Here is a 20,430-nt window from a genome sequence, read left to right on the forward strand (position 1 = left end):
CCTTGTTTGTTTGAAACACCAAAAGGTAATACCACCTAATATACAATTACCATATTACTTTTAATATGTCTTCTTTTTTTGTTTAAAGGTTGGATTCAATTAAATGGTATTAGCAATCGGTTAAATTTAGTATGAGTATCTGCCTTAGGGAGTTATTTATTTATTTATTTTGAAATTAAATTTTTTCTGTTGGAGACCAACTTCCTTTTATTTAATAAAACCGATAATTAAGGTCTATCTAAATTTTAATTATTTAATAGAGCAGAATATTGTTAATATGTATTTATATAAATTGTCTTAATTACTAGAATTTAGGTCATTTATATTTCTGATGCACTTACTCTAGAACCGTGTTGGCAAACTGCGGCTCGCGAGCCACATGCGGCTCTTTGGCCCCTTGAGTGTGGCTCTTCCACAAAATACCACAGCCTAGGCGAGTCTATTTTGAAGAAGTGGCGTTAGAAGAAGTTTAAGTTTAAAAAATTTGGCTCTCAAAAGAAATTTCAATCATTGTACTGTTGATATTTGGCTCTGTTGACTAATGAGTTTGCCGACCACTGCTCTAGAAATTTGACCTCTTGAATATATCTGGTGATCTAAAGTATATTCATATAATAATCTTTCCAAAGGCTATATCCATTTAAACTTGGATATATATAGTATTTGACTTTTTTGATTAGTTTTTTGTTTTAGAGTTTACATTAATCTTTTATTTATTAACTAGTGACCCATCACATGAAATCACGTAAGACCCAGTATCTCCCCCTGCCCCCTGCCATGGGACCTTACCCAAATGCTCTGAGCACAAACCCCTGCACTTGCTACTGGGATAAGGTTCATGTGGGTGGCCATATTGGCTATGCCGCGGCGACAAAGCAAGCTTTCCGCCAGGCCGTTCATGCTGCCCACTCTCAGCGGCCGCCCCCCCCCCCCCCCCCCCGCGGGACTGGGGGACTCCGGCGGGGCTGAGAGGACTGGGCGCCGCCATCTTCTGGCTATGGGCACCACCATCTTTGTGATGGAGTGACAGTTAATTTGCATATTATCCTTTTATTAGATAGGATTAGGCACATGAGGATGTATAGGTGTGAGCACTCAGGAAATATACAAAATGATAAAGAGAAGTAGCCTGGCTGGTGTTGTTGGAGGAGCCAAAGAAAAATCTAGAAATAATTAATGAGACCTTTGGCATTTGGATTGGATCTGATGAGCAATGAATTGTGGGGAAGGGGGTGATGTGGTTAAAGTTACAGTTTAGTAAGGTAGGAGACTAGAATCAGAGATTTCAACAATTGAGTCATGTAATGGCAATGTAGGTTAAGGGCTGAGTTAAAGCCCTGGGGAGGAAACTCTGGTTCTATGACAGATTGCCTGGGAAAAAGTGGTGTAGCTTAGTCACTTTTTGAATTTGGAGACAAAGAAAAAATATCAGAGACCATTCAAAGGTTCCACACCAGGGGGTATAATCAGACATGGGAAAATTGTGATGAGAAGTCATTAGGGGTGTGGTTGGGTTGGGAAATCTGTGGATGAGTAAATTAGTCTTAGATACATTGAGTGTGAGATGATATGAAATTTTATAAATAATATTATTCAGGGGTAGCTGATTTGGGGCCTGAAATGCGAGTGGGAGTTAATAGCAGGGATACAAATGAAGGCATCTCCATCTTAGAAGGGAACTAGAAACCTTGAAAGTGAGATCACTTTCCAGAGTCTAAGAAAGAAAGGCCACAGAATGTCCAGTGACACTTTGGTCTGCTTTCTAAATAATCTTTCAGCAAGGGTTGGTTCAATTCCATCAGGAGATAGCAGTGAGATTGCCAGGAGGACAAATCCATTCTAGTTGATGGAGAAAGAATCCAGGTATGTTCAGAGTCAAACTGGCTCTCTCCTGGAGCAGAGTATTGAACTCCTCTGAAGGAATTATTGAGGGATTTAGATCAAGGCTTAACGGTAAATCCTTCCCTCTCCCATTTTGAAACATCAATGTAAATTACACTATTGAGTTATGATAATGCTTATCAGAAGTACATGCCTTCAGCTCCTCACCTGAGGCAAGTGGCAATAGACAGCCTCTTAAGCATTGCTGACCATGCTAGAAGTACATGCCTTCAGCTCCTCACCTGAGGCAAGTGGCAATAGACAGCCTCTTAAGCATTGCTGACCATGCTTTGTGCCATGCTATCCTCCCCTCCTTTCTAATTGGGCCAGAAATTGATTCTGTGGAGACAGCCATCTGTAGGCTGGTGTATTTTGTTAGAAATAGCCTGTCATAAACACACATCCCAAAAGGCTGCCCTATACTTGTTGAATCAGTTTGATTCTTTCTTTTGGGGAGTTTGGGCTGAAAGACACAAAGAGGGATAATTAGTTTGCAAATGGCAGAAGGGAAAATTAAAACAGGTACTAAGAGTAGGTGCACTTGGGTAGAGTGCATAGGTAGGTGAGAATGTACATCAAAGACAAAAGTAATAACATCAATAGATGACTAGGGATGTTGCTGTGGCTGGAGGGTAAGAGTCATGGTTGTATCTTGAATGGTGTTTCAGTTCTTCATGAGGCCTCCCATACAACTGCTAAGACCTGGTTCCTATTCCTCCTTATGTCTGCGTGTATCCTTCCATTCAACCCTCACCTTTGTTTCTTGCAAATCATGTAACATGTTTATCAAGAGGGTTATAACTGTAACCAGTTAACAGACATTCCCTCTTTTCCTTTTCCTTCCTCAATACCCCAACCCACTGAGGTATCTAATAGCTCCATGAGAGGGGAGAGGGAGTGAGTGAGGGATCAGATTATGCCACTCATTCTGTTCTTCTGGTACCTGGGCCTAAAAGACTAACCAGCAAGGGGGGAAGGAAACCCTTTGCAAGCAAAGATAAAGTTAATATGAAAACTACAACCAGAAAATTATGGAATCTTCCCAAGATATCAGTGAGGGACATGAAAGGGAGATTTGACATTGCATGTCTGAGAGCAGTGATGAAGAAAATAAAAAACAATTTGATGTTTTTATCTTTACTGAGTTGAGACTTCTCAGTAAACTAGTTATACATGCCTGTTTTCGAACTTCTTTGCTTTTTAAAAAAGTGTATAATATCATCATGTTTAAAAAGGGATATACTCGGGAATGTGAAAGGGGCAGCTGTATTAAGGACACATAAGTTGGTTTGGCTCAGTTGGTTGGGTGTCATCCCATGCATAGAGAGGTCACCAGTTCAAATCCTGGTCAGGGCACATGTCTGGGTTTCGGGCTCCTTCCCCGGTCATGGTGCATATGGGAGGCAATCAATTGATGTCTCTCTCTCTCTCTCAAATCAATAAAAACATATCCTCCAGTGAGGAATAAAAGATTAAGTAAATAAGGTGGTCGGTCACACTCATACATGCATGCATACACACACCAAGACTTTTTGCCTTTAAAAAATAGATAAACAGCAGTTAAGTTCCTGTGCAAAAAGTGGAGTTATGTTATTAGGGCCTGTCTGTAGTTGTACAGGAACCTGGCTGGAGAGCTGGCCCACTGTAGAATCTGGTGAATGAAGGAAGAGCACTGATTGGTTGCAAAGCTGGGCTGACAACTGATGAATCATCCACTTGTTTCCTATACTCCAAGCATCAGCCAATTGAGAGTACCAGTGTTATGATTTACAACACTTTTATACTTGGTGGTGGGCTGCCATTTTTTTCTGTGATGTGTGACATTTGTTAAAACTGCCTGACTTCACTCTCATTTTGGCTGTTCTTTTTGTTGTTGTTGTTCATGTTCTTGTTTTTTTTTTTATTATTATTATTTCAAGTATTACAGATAGGAGTACATATGCCTCCTTTTTTCCCCCATTGACCTCCCTGGGCCTCCCCCATCCCCTGGCACATGCCCTCACCCCCCTAGTGTCTGTGTCCATTGGTTATGCTTATGTGCATGCATACAAAATCTTTGGTTGATCTCTTATCCCACCCCATCCCTCCCTTGCCTTCCCCCTGAAGTTTGACAGTCTGAAAAGCCACTTCTATTCCCACACTTGCCTCAGGCCTTTGCTGGGCACTGAGGAAGATATAAGGACACATTTGACCTCATGGTGGTGCTGCAGAAGCTGAAACTATCCCTTTCCCTCTCCTCTCCTCCACTAGGCTGTGTTTGTATTTCTTATGAAGATGGTAGGGTATGACTCACGGTATTATATTCTGATATGGCAGTCCAGTTCAAGTTCATAGGGAAGGAGCTAGGTCTGTAAAGCTGCTGAATTTACTCCAAGGCAGTCAGAGGCTGCTTCTCAAACAAGAAATCAAAACTTGCAAAATAGGTCTCCCACTGGCCTTTGAAAAATCTTTTTTAAAAATTTTAAATGTTTTTTTTTAATTGATTTCAGAAAGAAGAAGGGAGATGGAGAGATAGAAACATCAATGATGAGAGAGAATCATTGATCGGCTGTTTCCTGTACACCCCATACTGGGGATCGAGCCCACAACCCGGGCATGTGTTCTTACCGGGAGTCGAACTGTGACCTCCTGGTTCATGGGTTGATGTTCAACCACTGAGCCACACAGCCGGGCTCTTTTTAGACTTTTTGTAACTGTTCTTGAGGAACGAACTTCAAGGACTCCTAAATGCAAATCCAGATAGAAGTGTGTATACAACCATTGCTTCCTCGTTCTGCCTCATTCTTGGCTTTTCCCCTCTAAATGGAAGCATCTCAATTTTACGTCAGCTTACACTGATTGCTCACATCCTTTCCCACCTCCCACTTGGCGAGCCCTTGTTTGTCTGATACAGAGGTTGCCTAGCTCCTTCAGCACCTCAGAAGCAGATTGTGAGCTCACGTGGGTCTATACTTATGTGACGTTGATGTTGACAGTGTGTACTCTATCTAGATCAGGGGTCAGCAAACTTTTCCTTTAAAGGGTCAGATAGTAAGCTCTTAGGCCTCACAGGCCAAAAGGTCTCTGTCACAGCTCTTCAGCTCTGCTGTGGTAGCATGAAAGCAGCATAGACAGGACATAATGAATTGTGTATGGCTCTGTTCCAATCAAGCTAGGTCTTCTATGAACGAGCTGAATTTATTCCATGGACTGAAATTTGAATTTTGTGAAATTTTTATGAAGCACAAAATATTCTTTTGATCTTTTAGAAACCGTTGGAAATGTGAAAAGCATTCTTAGCATGTAGGCTGTACAAAAGCAGGTGATAGTCTGGATGTGACTGCTAGGACTCCAGTTTGCCAACCCCTACCCTACAGATTGCCTCTTAGGTTCCAGTGCTGGTCTTTCACTTCCCAGCTACAACCTTGAGTGAGTTACTTCACTTAAATATGCCTCAGTTTCTGTACCTGGAAAAGAGGTCCATGTGAGGACTCTCTTAGGGCAGGGCCTGACATACATAGTATGCTCTCAATAAATGGTAGGTATCATTAATATTCTTACTTGCAAGACATCTTTGTTTTGTTTTTCAGACAATAACTTAGATTTACTTTGGTGGATGGTTTTGAATTAAGTTTATTCTTTTTCCAAGTTTGTTTTTACTCAGTTTTCCCTTCACAAGTGTTCCATGCCCTTAGTAAATGATTGGTTCTGATAAGACACAGAGTATTTCAAAGGTCTCTTTGAAATATTAATTACTTAAAATATTGAATGTGAGATATTTTACCAGAGGCATCAACAGCAGTTTTCTGGTAAGCGTTAACATTCAGCTTTATTGGGTGTTTTCTTATTTATAGAATGTGTGGTTTTCTTTTCCCAATCTTCTAGCATATAGGTAAACTGGGGGAAAATGAATGTGCATAAACATTATTTTTTAACTACCATTTACTATCAAGCTGTCTTACCATAGGCAAACTGCCAAAAAGATGCCTCTGGCCCAAAAAGTTTCTTCACTGAAACTCTACCTTTTAGAAATCCATTCATTTGTGTTAACAAGCTCCTCTTTAAAGTGCAGATACATCCGGGAAAGTTAACTCACCAATTCAGTTCCCCTGACAAACATTTATTAGGTAGTACCTATCATGTAGATATTTGGGTAGATATCACTCCTTAACCATTCATCACTTTGGAGTGGAATATCCATTTATCTTATGACTCTAATATGGTACCTTTTCCATGACAAAATGTACCTAAAACATTAACCTTAAATTAAAATTATTAAGGAAGAATACTTGAAGTTTATCAGGGATCTGATGATTTACCTCACTGCAGGAAACTGTTAATTACCTGTTCTGGTAAGGAGATACAGAATGAATGAACTATCTAACCAACATTTCCCTCTATAGTTTTAACTTTAATTGCTCAGAAATTAATTTTGCTTTTTGGTGCGCACCACTGTGCAAGGCCTCAACCTGGAAGTATAATGTTTTTCTGTTTTGTTTTACAAATTTTCAACTGCTGCATAAATGTAATTGCTACACTGCCCTTAGCTCATCCTGTGGTTTCTGGTAATTTCTTCTAAGTTCCTGTGTCCTCTTTTCCCTCTTGGAAGTTTTCCTCTTTTGAACAGGAGCATCTGCCTTCATTATTTCCCTTAGAACTTTATACATTCTACTTATGCCCTCTTATCTCTTTGGAATAATATCTTGATTTTCTTAAACACTTTTCATGGCCATAAATAACTTCACAAACTATTATCCTGTTACCATCTGTTGATTTACCAAGTCAATCTCCATTCTTCACTCATTTCTAATTAAACTGCAAACTAACAGAAACCTCCAATCAGATAGAGGCTTTCTAGATACTTATGGACTGCAGTACAAGTCGCTCAAGTTTTTGTCATGTCTGTTGATACCATGCTTTACCAACTGGTTTGATTTTGTTTATTTCTGACTCATTTATTGTTGATTATTACCCTTAGGTATTAAGGTCCTGAAGCACACTGTGTTATCTTCATCATATTGTGGTTGCCTTTTGCTTAGTCTATTACCATTTATTGTTTCATGTTGAATTATAAGAGCTATTTCCAGCTCCGTGCCTTTATTTTTATTAGATTCCTAGAGAAGGGATTTTGATTCCCTCTTCTTTGATAACTGAGCAGTCTTCTAGTTTTGTGTCATCTACAAATCCATACATCTTGCAACATGGTCTTAATCTGGACCATAATAGATAGTGTAAAAAAGATTGAATCTAACCTTGATTTTTCTTGCACTCCACTTATCACTGCCTTCCTATGTTGTCAGCTTCCATTTACTACTGCTCATGACCTTGCTCACAAAACCAATTTTACTTTCCTATTTCGTCTTCCACCGTTAATGCCAAAATTAACCATTCTACTTTGCTCAGGGTTAGGCAGAATAATATTTGTCACTGCAAATTAAATTATGTCCTATGTATAATTCATTTTTCTCACACCCTGGTCCATTTTGCATACTACTGTGATGCTGATCTTAAATGTCACCTTTATCACATCACTATCTTGCTGAAGATCTACCAATGACTTTTCAGAGTCACTTGAAGCATGTTCAAACTTCTTTCTTTGATATCCAAGTCCCTTTAGGACTTTGCTTTGACCTTACCTACCCAACTGTAACTCCTGTACCTTTCAATTCAGTTGCTGTCCTCATGGTTTATCAAGTAGACTACACATATTTAATTTCAGGTAGCTACACTGATTCAAAATGATCTCAACACATTTTACTCTTAAAATTATATGATATGAACAGGCAAAACTAATATATGATGGTAGAAATCAGAGCAGAGGTTGCCTCTGAATAGTGGGGGCAAGAGGGAACTAATTGGGGGTGATGGAAATGTTCAATATCTTGATTACAGTGGTGATTATATGAGTGAAGCTACTTGTCAAAACTCACCAAACTGTACACTTAACTGCATTACAATATTTGTAAATTTATACACACACACACACACACACACACACACACACACACACACACAGCAAGTGAGTGAATACATGCCCGTGTGCTAGGACTTAATAAGTCTAGATTTTACTGTCCTTAAACCAGTCATTACCCAGCCTTTTTAATGTATTGTTTTCAGATGCTTAAGTCCCAATTCTTCCATGAGTCTTTCCCACAGAGAGCACAGATATAGTTTTAAAAATTACTTAATCTACATAAGTATTATCTTACTTAGGGTTCTACCATCAGCAAAAAGCCTTTGGCTTCTTTTGGGTCACTTTACATTGATTGGTTGATGGCAACTTCTTCAACTTTGAGCAGCTCAACTTTTCCAGAAAGCCTTAAGTAAACAATAGAGATTTCAAGGAGGCTGTGTAATAGTGAATTAAAGCCATTATTCCCAGGTAGTTAGGATCTTATGAAATGATTTTTATAGTATTGGCTTTAGTTTTGTCATTTTTGAGGAGTAATGAACTGGAGTGTTGTCTTAGTTAATGAGAAAGTCCAAGCACCATGTGTTTAGGTTCCTAGAATAATAAGGGGTGTTCTAATTAATAATGCTTAAAAAGGAAGGATGGCTCAGAGTATTTTCAAAGACTGTATAGGGTCAGAAATTTTACCTTACTGACATGTTAAAAAGTCAGTCTACCACAGTTTCAGGTATGTTGGCAGAAGACACGAGATCCAGGGTCAGAGACAAAGAACTCATGGTACAGCAAGCAGTGTGAGCTTCATGTTCACATTGCTTTCCCTGCCTTCCAGCTCCCAAGGGGAGACGCCAAAGTGGGCCCAGGTGGACGCTATGCACACAGTTGTTTCCTGTCACAGCTGAGGAACCCAGGCTTAGGGAACTCAGTCTTTTATAATGGACTGAAAGAAAACCTGCCTGACATCTGCCCTACATGGAAATATAATGTTTTGAAATCAAACAAACCTGCCCTCTGCTCTGGAGGGAGACATTATGCCTTTCAAGGCTGTTCACTATTAAAAAAATCCTTAAAAATATAGTTTAAAATGAAGGCCATCAACTCCTGTATTCACAAAATATGCAGAAATTGAGAAACCCATAGAGAATGACCACTAAATAAGTTTGTGCTAGCCATCGGGGAATAGCCTTACACAGAGGTGTAACAGAGATCATTAATTCACCTAGTGCTAATTTTAATCAGTGGCATCTCCAAACTCTTCTGAGGAAATTAAGTCAATTCAATAGAGGTAAATGTTGATGGTGAAAATTGAGATCAGCAAGCATTCAGCACCCACTGAATGACCAACATTGTTGGAAACATGAAATACAAGGTACAACCCATACCTTTCATTTTACCCAAAGATACGTAGCTCACACAGAGCCCACAGGACTGCATACAACCCACTCAGCTCCTTAATACTGTCTGTGATCTTGTTTCATGAGGAAATATTAGAAAGTTGTCTCTGAATTGCTACTTCTCAGACATGCCTATATATTACCATTCTAGTGGCTAAGAAGCATTAACAATTTTCTCTGTGATAATTCTTTTGCTCAGTAAAATAGGTATTGTAAATTGTAAGAAAGCACATTTTTCTATGTAACTCAAAAAGTAAAAGCTATTTTCCCTTTCAAAACACACACTTAAAAGATATTTTTCCTCAGTTTGATCACATAGACCAAAAAATTAAAAACAAACAAAAATCCCAGCTACTTACTGCTAATCACATGTAAGTAGAATGAATGATTCTATGAACTTGGAAATTCTAAGTGAACTGCCAACCTTACACAATTCAATGACATACCAAATTTCCCTGAAATTTATTTAAAATGAAGGATAACGTCTTTCAAATGATCATGTTGGCTTCCATTTTGTTTTAGGAAGACTAACTGAAATATAAATCAGTTCAATGATATATTCATATAACCTTCATTCTTTAGTGTCAGACATTTCATAAAAATCTCTCAGATCCTTTGAAAGTTATCATGAAGCAAATGAAAAAGTAATGGTGGACTGGAACCTACATTTCTTTCTTTTAATACATCAGCGATGTTCACAAAGACCTGGCCTTTAAAAAAAAAAAAGAACCATTTAGCATATGCCTTCTCAGCAGGGACAGTAGCACCCCTAAGGGGATGAATATTTTTTCTTTGGGAGGTGGGCAGAGAAAAATCTTAGATATTACAAGGTTTGTAGTCCTCCAAAGATCCACAATACATAAACAGATATGTAGTATATCTGTGATATATTAAATTTTAATGATGAGAGATTAGGAAAAAGATGTCTAAAATAGTTCCATGGGGAGAGGGGGATGATAATGAAAAAAAAAAGTTCAGAAACAATGGTCTAACATTATATTTTGATCAGTGTTGTCAGATGACAACCACTAAATTAAGCAAGAGGATTTATTTTTTTAATTTCTATGTCATGCTTGTTTTCCATATTTTTTATCTGTATACAATATGATAACATCAAAAAATTTTATTGAAATGGTATCCATGATGTCATTATGTTATAAATTTTTTCAGTTTTGCGTATTATTTATGTAAAATCATAAATGCATACTGTTTTGTATTCTGTTATTTTCACTTGTATACATATATTTATTTTCTACATGATCTTTATAATGAATATTTTTATAAGGACACTTCAATTCAGTTGTACTGTGGCTCTCTTTTGGTTATGCTTCTATAACTCTAAAAATTCCTTCCATGTCTTCTTTGCAGTTCTGCTTCTCCTAACTTCTTATTAAAAACTAGAGGCCCTGCGTGCGTAATCGCGTGAGATCCCAGACCCGCCATGCAGTGAGACCCATCAATGAACCTCCTGGTGACCGGTCATTACGGCGTTACGGCCACAGGCCTTTTATAATATAGATTGGGGTCCTCAGGAATTGCATGCTATGCCCCCCCCTCCTCATCTCATACACTGTCTCAGGGTAATCTCATCCATCTTCCACCAGCACTCAGATCTTTCAGTTCCAGCTCAGTCTTCACTCCTGGGTTCCAGGCTCATATTTCCAACTTTTTATTGGATATCTCTACTGAGCTATTCCTTAAAAAATAATCTCAAAAAAATCATCACATTTTCTCAACCTGTTTATCCCTGGTCATCTAGCTTCCTTCCCTTCCTTCCCTTTGACCTCAGCAGCTCAGCAAGATCCTGTTGACAGTATTAATACCTTCACAATATCCACTCTCTCCATTCACTCTGCTGACCCCTTCGTTCAGTCCTTTCTCTCCTACTGAGACAATTAGCCTATACTCCTAACTAAACATCTTCCTGCCTCCTGTCATGCCATCTTGTCTTCAACCACAGTGCTGTTTGACAAGTCTTTCTAAAGCATATATCTGATCAGGTCACCTCCAATCACTTATGGCTATACTGCCTAATACAGTAGCCAGGAGCCACATATAGCTATTGAGCACTTGAAATGTAGCTAATCTGGAGTAAAATGTGCTGGAATAAACACATTAGATTTTCAATACTTAGTCTGAGAAAATAGATGTAAAATATGTAATTATTGTATATATTGAGTTAAATATTTACATAATATATTCAAATTAATTTCACTTTTTTTTCTTTTTTTTAATATGGCTACTAGAAAAATTAAAACTATCTACATGGCTCACATTTGTGGCATGCATTATATAACTATTGCACAGTGCTGGTTTATTTATAGGATAATGCCCAAATTAGATCATAAGATTATGATGTTTCATCATCTGGCCACCATAGGCCTAGTCCATTCATCTCCTGCTGGGTGTCATGCAAAGAGGGCTGGTCTTGGTGGCAGATTGATCTGGATTCATTCCTAGACCCTTCCACATGCCGGCAGTGTGATCTGAAACAAGAAACTTAAACTCTCTAAGTTTTAGTATCCCCAGCTGAAAAACAGAGAGAATACCTATTTCACAGTGTTGTTGGGCAGATTAAAAGGTACAACAAAGGTCAAGTGCCTCCTGCATAAAATTTAATTTTCCTAGATGCATTCCAGTCACACCCAACTACTTTCAGTTCCTCTTTTTCTTTTTCTATTGTAAAGAGCAGGGGTTTGTTCAAATACCTGCAGCCTTCCTAAAAGTGCGCAATACCCTTTCCTTCTTTGGTCACTAGGGTTCTACTTTCCTTTTATTTTTCCTGTTTTAAAATCCTTTTATTTTTCTTGTTTTCACCATATATTAGACCAGAGGACCTCTGTTTCCCTTTTTGTTTTCCATTCAATATCCTGTATTAGAGAATTAATTTTAGAATCAGTGATCATAATATTAAAGACATCTCAAGTCAAAGGAACAGCATACTCATAAATATTTTAGCTTGTTCTTGCCCCATAAGAGAATATTTTCTTTCTGTTGCCTGATACCCCATAGTAAATTCTTTAAACAAGTCGGACTTAAATTTAACTTGGGAATAGCATTAGAAACAATTTCTTCTTCCTCATTCCTCACTTTTGCTTCTCTTAACCCTCCTACCAGTGCCCTCTACCCCAAACCCACACATTTAGCTGCCACGTACATTAACTATCTTGTTAGGGTCCTTTTCATTGCCTGTGCATTAGCCACAGTGCAGTAGAGAGTTTCTGGCAATTGACACCTTGAGACAAATGCTCTACATATCTGAAAGTGTTTTTGATGGCCAGAGTTGTCAAAGGTGGAATGTTCTACATACATTGCCATTAGGAATTTCCAGAAACATTTTTTGAGTACTCGCCCGTGGATTCTTAACCGTTCTTTCTCTTAGGAAAAGCTTAGAAACACAGCAGCATTCTAAAAGGGATGAGGAGAGTCTGGCTAATGTTTCTCAAATGTAAAATGTGGCCTTTCAGATGATGTGGTCACCTTTTTTTTTTTCCTTCTTTAATAATGTCAGCATTTTGAAATGGGAAAAGGATATGGATTAGGTAGGAATTGAATGCAAATGTGTTTTGCAAATAGTGTCTTTTGAGATAGTTGCAGATGATGGTTGAATGCTGAAGGTATTAATACAATCAGTATTTAACCTTGTGTAACTCTGCTTCATCAAATCATACCCTGTGCATTGATTGCATTAAGCCGGGTCAGTGGTTTCTTGCTTAGGAATATCTTATAAGAATCTTAACAGGAAGGCAGCAGTAGCTGATCAGCTACTGTTTATTTGCATACTGAGCATGTCATCAATAATACAAAAGACAAGGTCTTTAAGTTGAAAGAACAGTGGGATTGGCATGAATTTTGCTTAATGGTGCGTAATAAGCAAAGTAGTCAGTGGTGCCAGAAACTGACAGGATCCATTATGTTAAAACAGATATATGTCTTTAATTTAGGGGTATTATGTAAATCTGACAGGAGTTTTTTCCTTTATTTTCCTGTAGTTTAACTTTAATTGCTCCAAGATTAATTCTGATTTCTCCTTCCCTCCAGAGGGTGATGAGACTGGTGTGATGGATAATCTTCTAGAAGCCCTACAATCAGGTGCAGCATTCCGAGACCGCAGGAAGCGGATTCCCAGGAATCCAGGTAAGACCCCTTTGAGCTCACTGGGATTGTCAAATGTGAATGTTCAGAGCCAAGGACTCCCCCCGCACACACACACCAAAAAACAAACAAACAAACGAACAAAAACCACACACACACAACAAACAGAAAAACTTGGCCCTGGAAGATGTTTTTTAACACTTGATCTCAGTTCATGTGTGAAGTCTCAGCAGGCTTCTCCATCTCCATGATTGCAAGTTTCAACCTGGTAAAAGTATCTTCAAATAACTATAGACTTTGCAAAAAACATTCTGAAACAAGAACTCCCACTGTGTTTAATATTAAATATTTTAATTGTTATTTCCTGAGCACGTGGTTTGGGTGGAAGGTGTGCTTTAAAACCATAAATGTAATTAAATCATTAAAAATAATTGGCCCTGAGGATAGCACATTAGCTATTTACAGGTAAGGAAACAGAGATAATGTTTCTTTCTAGAGGCTGCTGTGGCTTTGCAGTACAGTCCATTCTCCATGTTAACAAAAAGAGGAGAGACACAGATGATCTAAGATCCCTGAAAGTCCCAAGCATTGAAACCCATGTTTGTGTGTTTTAGTAACAAAGCCACACAATGAAAGTTGATCTCAGGAGAATTAGAAACATGAAAACAACCTCCCTCACTCAAGTGTAACTAGAGAGTTGTCCACCTTCTCTGTTTATACCCTATGGCGGAGGTAAATAGGAGTTCCACTCAGTATAATCCAAATAGGCTGAGCTGGCCATCTCTTCTAAGTAAGTTCTTATATTTTTTTTAGTTCATATCTTTCTTAAAGTAGAGGAAGAAATTAGGCGTGCTAATTTGAAATGTCCTCTTCATGGACTGTAAAAGCTATATAGAGAAGTAAATAAAAAAGGAAAATTAATAGTAAATATGTAAACTCTACTTCATTTAGAGTTATAAGATTTGCCTTGAATAACCTGCATTTCAAAAAAATATTCTGAATCTGGACTGGAAACTATCATATATCATTAGAATGCAAATTGGTGCCTCTCAAAACCATTGTACTCCAACAAACCAGTGAAAGAAATGGAGCCCAGTGCAGAGATATTCCGGTAGCTTTTGGCAATGGCAGAAGACAGTATAAGTTATATTCATCTTCTTGAAGGTAAGATATGGTTGAGAGGAGAGAAGTGTTTTGGTTGGATTATAAGACTGCTTTGTGTGTCTGAAGACATTGAAGATGGGCTACAAAAAGAGGGGAAGCCTGGAGGAAAGAAAATTAAAATCCTTATTTATATGCTCATATTAACTTCTTAAGGTAATGCTCCATTGGCAGAATGTTAGGAGCACTACTTCTCTGTAATTATGAGGTGGCCATTCCATTTGCCTCAGTCTTTGTCTGTGAAATGAGAATGTTCTAGAATGCTATTGGTCCCCTTTCATCTCTTAAGGAAAACAAAAACCTTTACTGCTTTTTCTTGAATTATCAGAACATTAATAGTCAGTGGAAAGCAAACTGAAATAATTTGTACATCAATGCAGTTCTCTGTTAAGCAACTGATAAGTAAAAGTTATTCTGTGCCTTAAAAGAACTGCCATCATCTCTCCAGTCTGTTTATTTTAAAAATACATTTTCTGAGCCCCCTGTCTGATTAGTCTCACACTTCAGACTGACTCTAGAAAGACTACTGGGAGAGAGCGATCATTCTATGGGGTTTCTGTGAGTTTGGCACTCAAGGGAATATAGTGTTGTCAACTGTGAAACACCAAGAATATATTCAGAAATGGCATAAATTTACAGTACTGTTTCCAAGTAATCTAAATTGGGCTCTCTTTTGGTTTGTAGCTGGAGTGCCTCCAGGAGCACAGAGGGTCAAAAATATCAGCCTATTTAGCCCTGGCAGTCATTCCAAGTGGCAGCAGCCAATGCAAATGTCCAGCGGTAAAAAGAAACTAGAAGGCAGGCAGCGGCAATGATTGATGAAGCATCTTGGAGAAAGAGAGAGGGAAAGGCAGGCACAGAGTAGACAAGTCTGCCCAAAACTCTCCCGTCTGCTTGCCCCTTTCTATAAGCAACAGAACCAGGGACTTTTCCAGATTTCCTCCTTCTTCCTGCCTTTCCTAACTATACCATCTTTTCCTGCTGGCCTCTTTTTGTGTTGACTTTCTTAGGCACCTTATTTGGTTCCTTTCCAAGATACCATTGATTTTGTATTGTTACAATTTCCTTATTCAACACCGGCATCCTTGCTGCTTTCTAATGACCTCCACTTCAACATGGTGAGATACAAGCAGTAAAACCAAATTATAAAAAATGGCTATTTCCTCCAAGTAAAGTAAAATAAGAGGAAATAGGCAAAAATCTGAAATCAGAGTCCACCACAAATAGCAAAGATGTTCTGCTCTGCTTTCCATCTTGTTAGCATCACTTACAGATGGAAATGACAGTATATAAAATACAGAGCTCTACAATTCTGCGTCTAATTGCAGTGTTTTCAATGCCATATTTAAACAAAATGAGGTGAGAGTCTGTATTCTCCATTAGAAAGTTAAAATGTTAATAAATGGTATAATTAGTTGCCTAAATTAGAGATCTCCCACACTGAGCCTATGTCCCCTCCCCAAGAGTAACCCACATTAGGTAACTCAGAAGGAGCTCCCAAGTATTGCTGCCAGCCATTTCAGCTCAGTGTGCTGTTTCTATTAAGGGCACCAAAAGACATTTTAAGGGAGACTATCATATCAGGAGTGATATTTAAAATATTAATAACTGATGTCGCACAGGCCCCAACCTGTCAGAATATACACAGGCACTAAGTGGCCACTATGGTTGTATTAATTCATACTGGCTGAATATCAACCCAGATTACAGCTTTGCTGATGTCAAACTCTGAGATTAGGAAATGAGCCCCTAAACATTCATTAATGTATCGTGCATATGTTCTGTGAAAGGTGCTGTATTACAAATGATGGAAGATGCAGAAATAAGATAGCCTTAGTTATAAGACCCTTGTGTCTTGTAGGAAAGATAAAAAAGTATAGAAATACTGCAGAGTGAGACAGATGATAATAGGTACTATACAAAAGGTATCAATAGCATATTATGTGAGTTCACAGAAGGGAAATACCATGACTTAATGGATATGTCAGGAAAAAAACACACACGGAGATAAAGGCCTAGAAGGATGAGAATGGAAATCAGCAGTAGGAGATGGAGGTGGGGATAGTAAGCATTTCAGTGGAATGAAATGTCCTTAAGAAAAACAGAGGTAAGAAAATACAAGTATTTTTGGAGAATAGCAAATAGTACAGCTAGTAGTTCTATAAAGTATAAAAGTTTGGAGATAATTCTGGAAAAGTAGATTGGTGCCATATCCTAGAGTGCTAGAATAAGATGCTAAGGTGTCAGCATATAAATCTGTAGGCAATGGCGATATACTGAAGGCTTTTAAGCAGTGGAGGAACATGATCAAAGCTATATATTAAGACATTTCATCTATAGAACTGCAAGCAATGAATGGGGATAATTCTGTCATAGTCTTAGTCAAAGGAAATAATGTAGAGGAAGAGGAGTAACCACGAGTCCAGGATGAGACTCGGCTTTTGAGTGTGATTAGTTGGGAGGACAGGTGGGTTACAGGAGAAAACTGCTAGGATCAGGAAGATGAGTGCTGATGGAAGATGAATTCCTATTGGGGTAAGTGAAGCTATAGGAATAGATAGTATTCATTCAACAATTGTGCAATTCAGGTGACTGCCTCCTGGGTGTCATATACTGGGTTAGGTACTGAAGATGGAACACCAAATAGGCCACTTGCCTCAAGGAGTTTGCATACTGCTTGGGAAAACATGAATGTAAGATATGTGATCAATTGCGACACAATCTAATTGCAACACAATCTTATATATGCGTAATGAGATAGGAATTGTATGGTTGGGCAGGAGTTAGAGTACCTTCCCCATCCCCTCACCTCTCAAGAGCCTTTGCATCCCTAGAATGTGGACTTGCTTGCTAGAAACTTAGTGGGTAAAGGGACCATCTCAGTTTTCCTTAATAATCTACTGTGGATCTATCATCTATGAACTTGCCAAATCTTTCTGTACCTTCTTTGTTAGCACTTAATGTACTAAATTTCATGTGTTTACAATCGACTTTGTAAAGAACTGCCCATCAGTATTTCTGACTTTGTCTTTATAAGATCAAAGGTAAGCTTTGGAGGGTAAAACACACACACACACACACACACACACACACACACACACACACACACCTTGCAGAAGTGAAAAGCACACTTAAATATTAATATACAATGCCGTCTCTGTTATATTACTGAATAGCTATCAGTGCTTAGCACTTGCTTCCCCTGCTTTAACCAACTTGAATTCTCCATTCTTTACCCACTGTAAGTATATATAAACAGGCTTCTCAGCAATACAGCAATAGGTAAATATCTAACTTAGCTATTCTAGCTGTGACTAGATTTTGATATATAGTTCTAGACATTAAAAAAACACACAAGAGAAGCATTAGAAAGAAATGAAACCAGGAAACAGAATAAATGTAATTTGGTTTTAGAACCACACAGGGGCAACCAAGAAAACGAAATTTGAAAAACAAGAAGAAACTCAGGAGACACATGATCCTAGTTTTATGGATCAGCAAGATAACAGTATAAATGAGAAGGTGTAATTTACCATTTGAGAATAGATAGGGGACGAGAAACAATGGTATTCAACAGAGAACAAAAACAAACTAAGTATTAGGGAAAATATCTTTACAGCAAAACAAAGCATACATTTTCCTAGGCCTCTCTATTTCACATCAATAATAAGACACAAATTTTCCTGGATCTTGTCTCCACAGACACGTTCAGAACCTCAGCTGCCTATAAGGGGTCTCAGAAGCATTTCTAGGAGTTCTCAGGGGGCATTTCACAAACACAGTCACCCACCCCGTTCCTCTACCTTCGCCTATAATACCAGGCATTTCTGCACCTGCTGTTGCCTAGCGCTGGCACTGTCATGCCTTCACAGTGCCAGAGCTTGACAGTGGTCAGTGGCAGAGTGGGGGGAAATGCCGCTCTCTTCCTTCAGTGTCTTTCCACCAGTGTACCGAGCAGTATTATGTCTCAGAGTCTTACAGACTTCGTTAGAGAAACAGCCTTCAGGGGTTTTTTGTTTGTTTGCTTTTTTTCTTTTAAATATATTTTTATTGATTTCAGAGAGGAAGGAACAGAGAGAGAGAGAGAGAGAGAGAGAGAGAGAGAGAGAGAGAGAGAGAAACATCAATGATGAGAGAGAATCATTGATCGGCTGCCTCCTGCATGCCCCACACTGGGTATCAAGCCCACAACCCAGGCATGTGTCCTGACCGGGAATCGCACCACAACCTCCTGGTTCATAGGTCAATGCTCAACCACTGAGCCACATTGGCTGGGCCAGCCCTCAGTCTTGATGTCCATAATATTTGACTTCATACAGCAAGGCCCAAAGACAAGCCCATGACAGATTGCACAAAATACTAAGTATTATCCTCCTTTTTCCATGACCAAAGTCTGTTGGGGTCTTAAGTTTATTTTTGTTTTATTATTGGTAGGTCAAGCTGATCATTCATTCCAAGCCTTTCACTTCTTTCTCCCTTAGGATGGGTTCTTTCCCATGAGGTTCCTCAGTTTCTATTTTGTAAATGTTAGGATCTTAGGTTGGCCAACTAAATTCCATTTTGTCTATAGTGCAGTTACTATGTTTTTATGTGTAATTCAAATCTAGGAAAAATGATGTAATGTAAGCAAATAAAGAAAAACATGGAATTCATCCAAATAATATTTCTTGATCAAATAGCAGGGTCTAGGCAACAGTGCTAGGGCCCTGGAGTGCAAGGGACTCAGAGAGTGCAAGGGAAGAGAGGTATATATGCAGTAGAATGATACGTATGCACAGAGTGCTAAAGAGCAACTAACCAGGCGTCCTCACACTACGGCCCGCGGGCCACATGCGGCCCGCTGAGGACATTTATCCGGCCCGCCGGGTGCCGCTGCCTGTCCTGCTTAGAGCCAACTCGTCCCGGGCCCACAGTGCGCATAGGAATTTGTTCATAGTTTTTTTTTTTAAACTATAGTCCGGCCCTCCAACGGTCTGAGGGACAGTGACTGGCCCCCTGTTTAAAAAGTTTGAGGACCCCTGGGACAATCCAAGAAAGATTTCATGATGAAAATGGCATTTGAGCTGTGTTTGAAGGATGAATAGTAGTTTTGTCTGTAGAAGAACCTGATGAATGGGCATTTCAAATAAAGGAAATGGCAGATACATGCAGTGGGGATATGGAAGGGTGCAGTGGCAATGCAGACAAATTTGTTGCAACAGCAAAGAGACAGCAGAGGTTTTTAAGTAAAGGGTTACATAATTACACACACACAAGCAAGAGAGGTTGAGGCTGGAGATAAGAGATTTGGGGGGCATCTGCATATATATGATTATAGAAACCTTGTGATCACCCAGGAAGAGTATGTCCAATGAGAGGTGAAGAAGGCCAAGATTAGTGAGTTTGGGGATTAGAATGTTTAAGAGGAAAATGCAGGAATCAAACAAATACCCAGGGGGGAAATGGTCAGAAAGGGAGAAGGAGAAGTAGCCAAAGGGATACCCAGAAGACTGGGGGTGGAGAAAATTTCAGAATGGAGCAAGTCAGCAGACTCACATCCTGCAGAAAGATAAGTAGAATACCAACAGAAATTAGACAAATGGGTTTGTCAACTAGCAGGTAACAGTTGACCTTTCCCTGAGCAGTGTTAGTAGAATAGTGAGGGCCAAGAGCCAGGCTCTAATGGATTAAAGGATGAAGAATATCTTTTGTGTCTTGCATACTGGGGTTTGAAGGAAAGAAAGGTAGTTAGAGAATAAAAGATAAATTTGTCTCTTCCAGAGATTCTGACAGGAAACTTGAGACACTTTTAAGCGTCTTGAATGGAGTTGCCAATCACGTATTATTATGCCTGGTTTTACTTACAATGTGTGGCTTTTTTTCCCCTCTTAATTCAATTGTGTTTATTAAGCATATACTGTGTGATAGTTAAAATACTTTAGCATGCCTGGTGCTTTGCAGTTAACAAAGCACTTTCTCATCTATTGTATGATATGTGATTCATAGCCATCTAATGCTGAGTTCTATTCTCAT

At 38.8% G+C, this 20,430-nt stretch overlaps 1 protein-coding gene across 1 annotated transcript in view; it reads left to right on the plus strand.

Moving 5' to 3' along the window:
* The window catches only part of DIAPH2 (diaphanous related formin 2), a 1,007,470-nt gene that overhangs the window by 826,778 nt on the left and 160,262 nt on the right, over positions 1–20,430 (plus strand). The window contains exon 26 of the mRNA XM_080653027.1: positions 13,204–13,299. Within this exon, the coding sequence (XP_080509153.1) occupies positions 13,204–13,299 (96 nt within the window). The remainder of the gene's footprint in view (positions 1–13,203; positions 13,300–20,430) is intronic.

Source organism: Plecotus auritus (assembly GCF_963455305.1).
Source record: "Plecotus auritus genome assembly, chromosome: X".
Lineage (NCBI taxonomy): Eukaryota > Metazoa > Chordata > Mammalia > Chiroptera > Vespertilionidae > Plecotus > Plecotus auritus.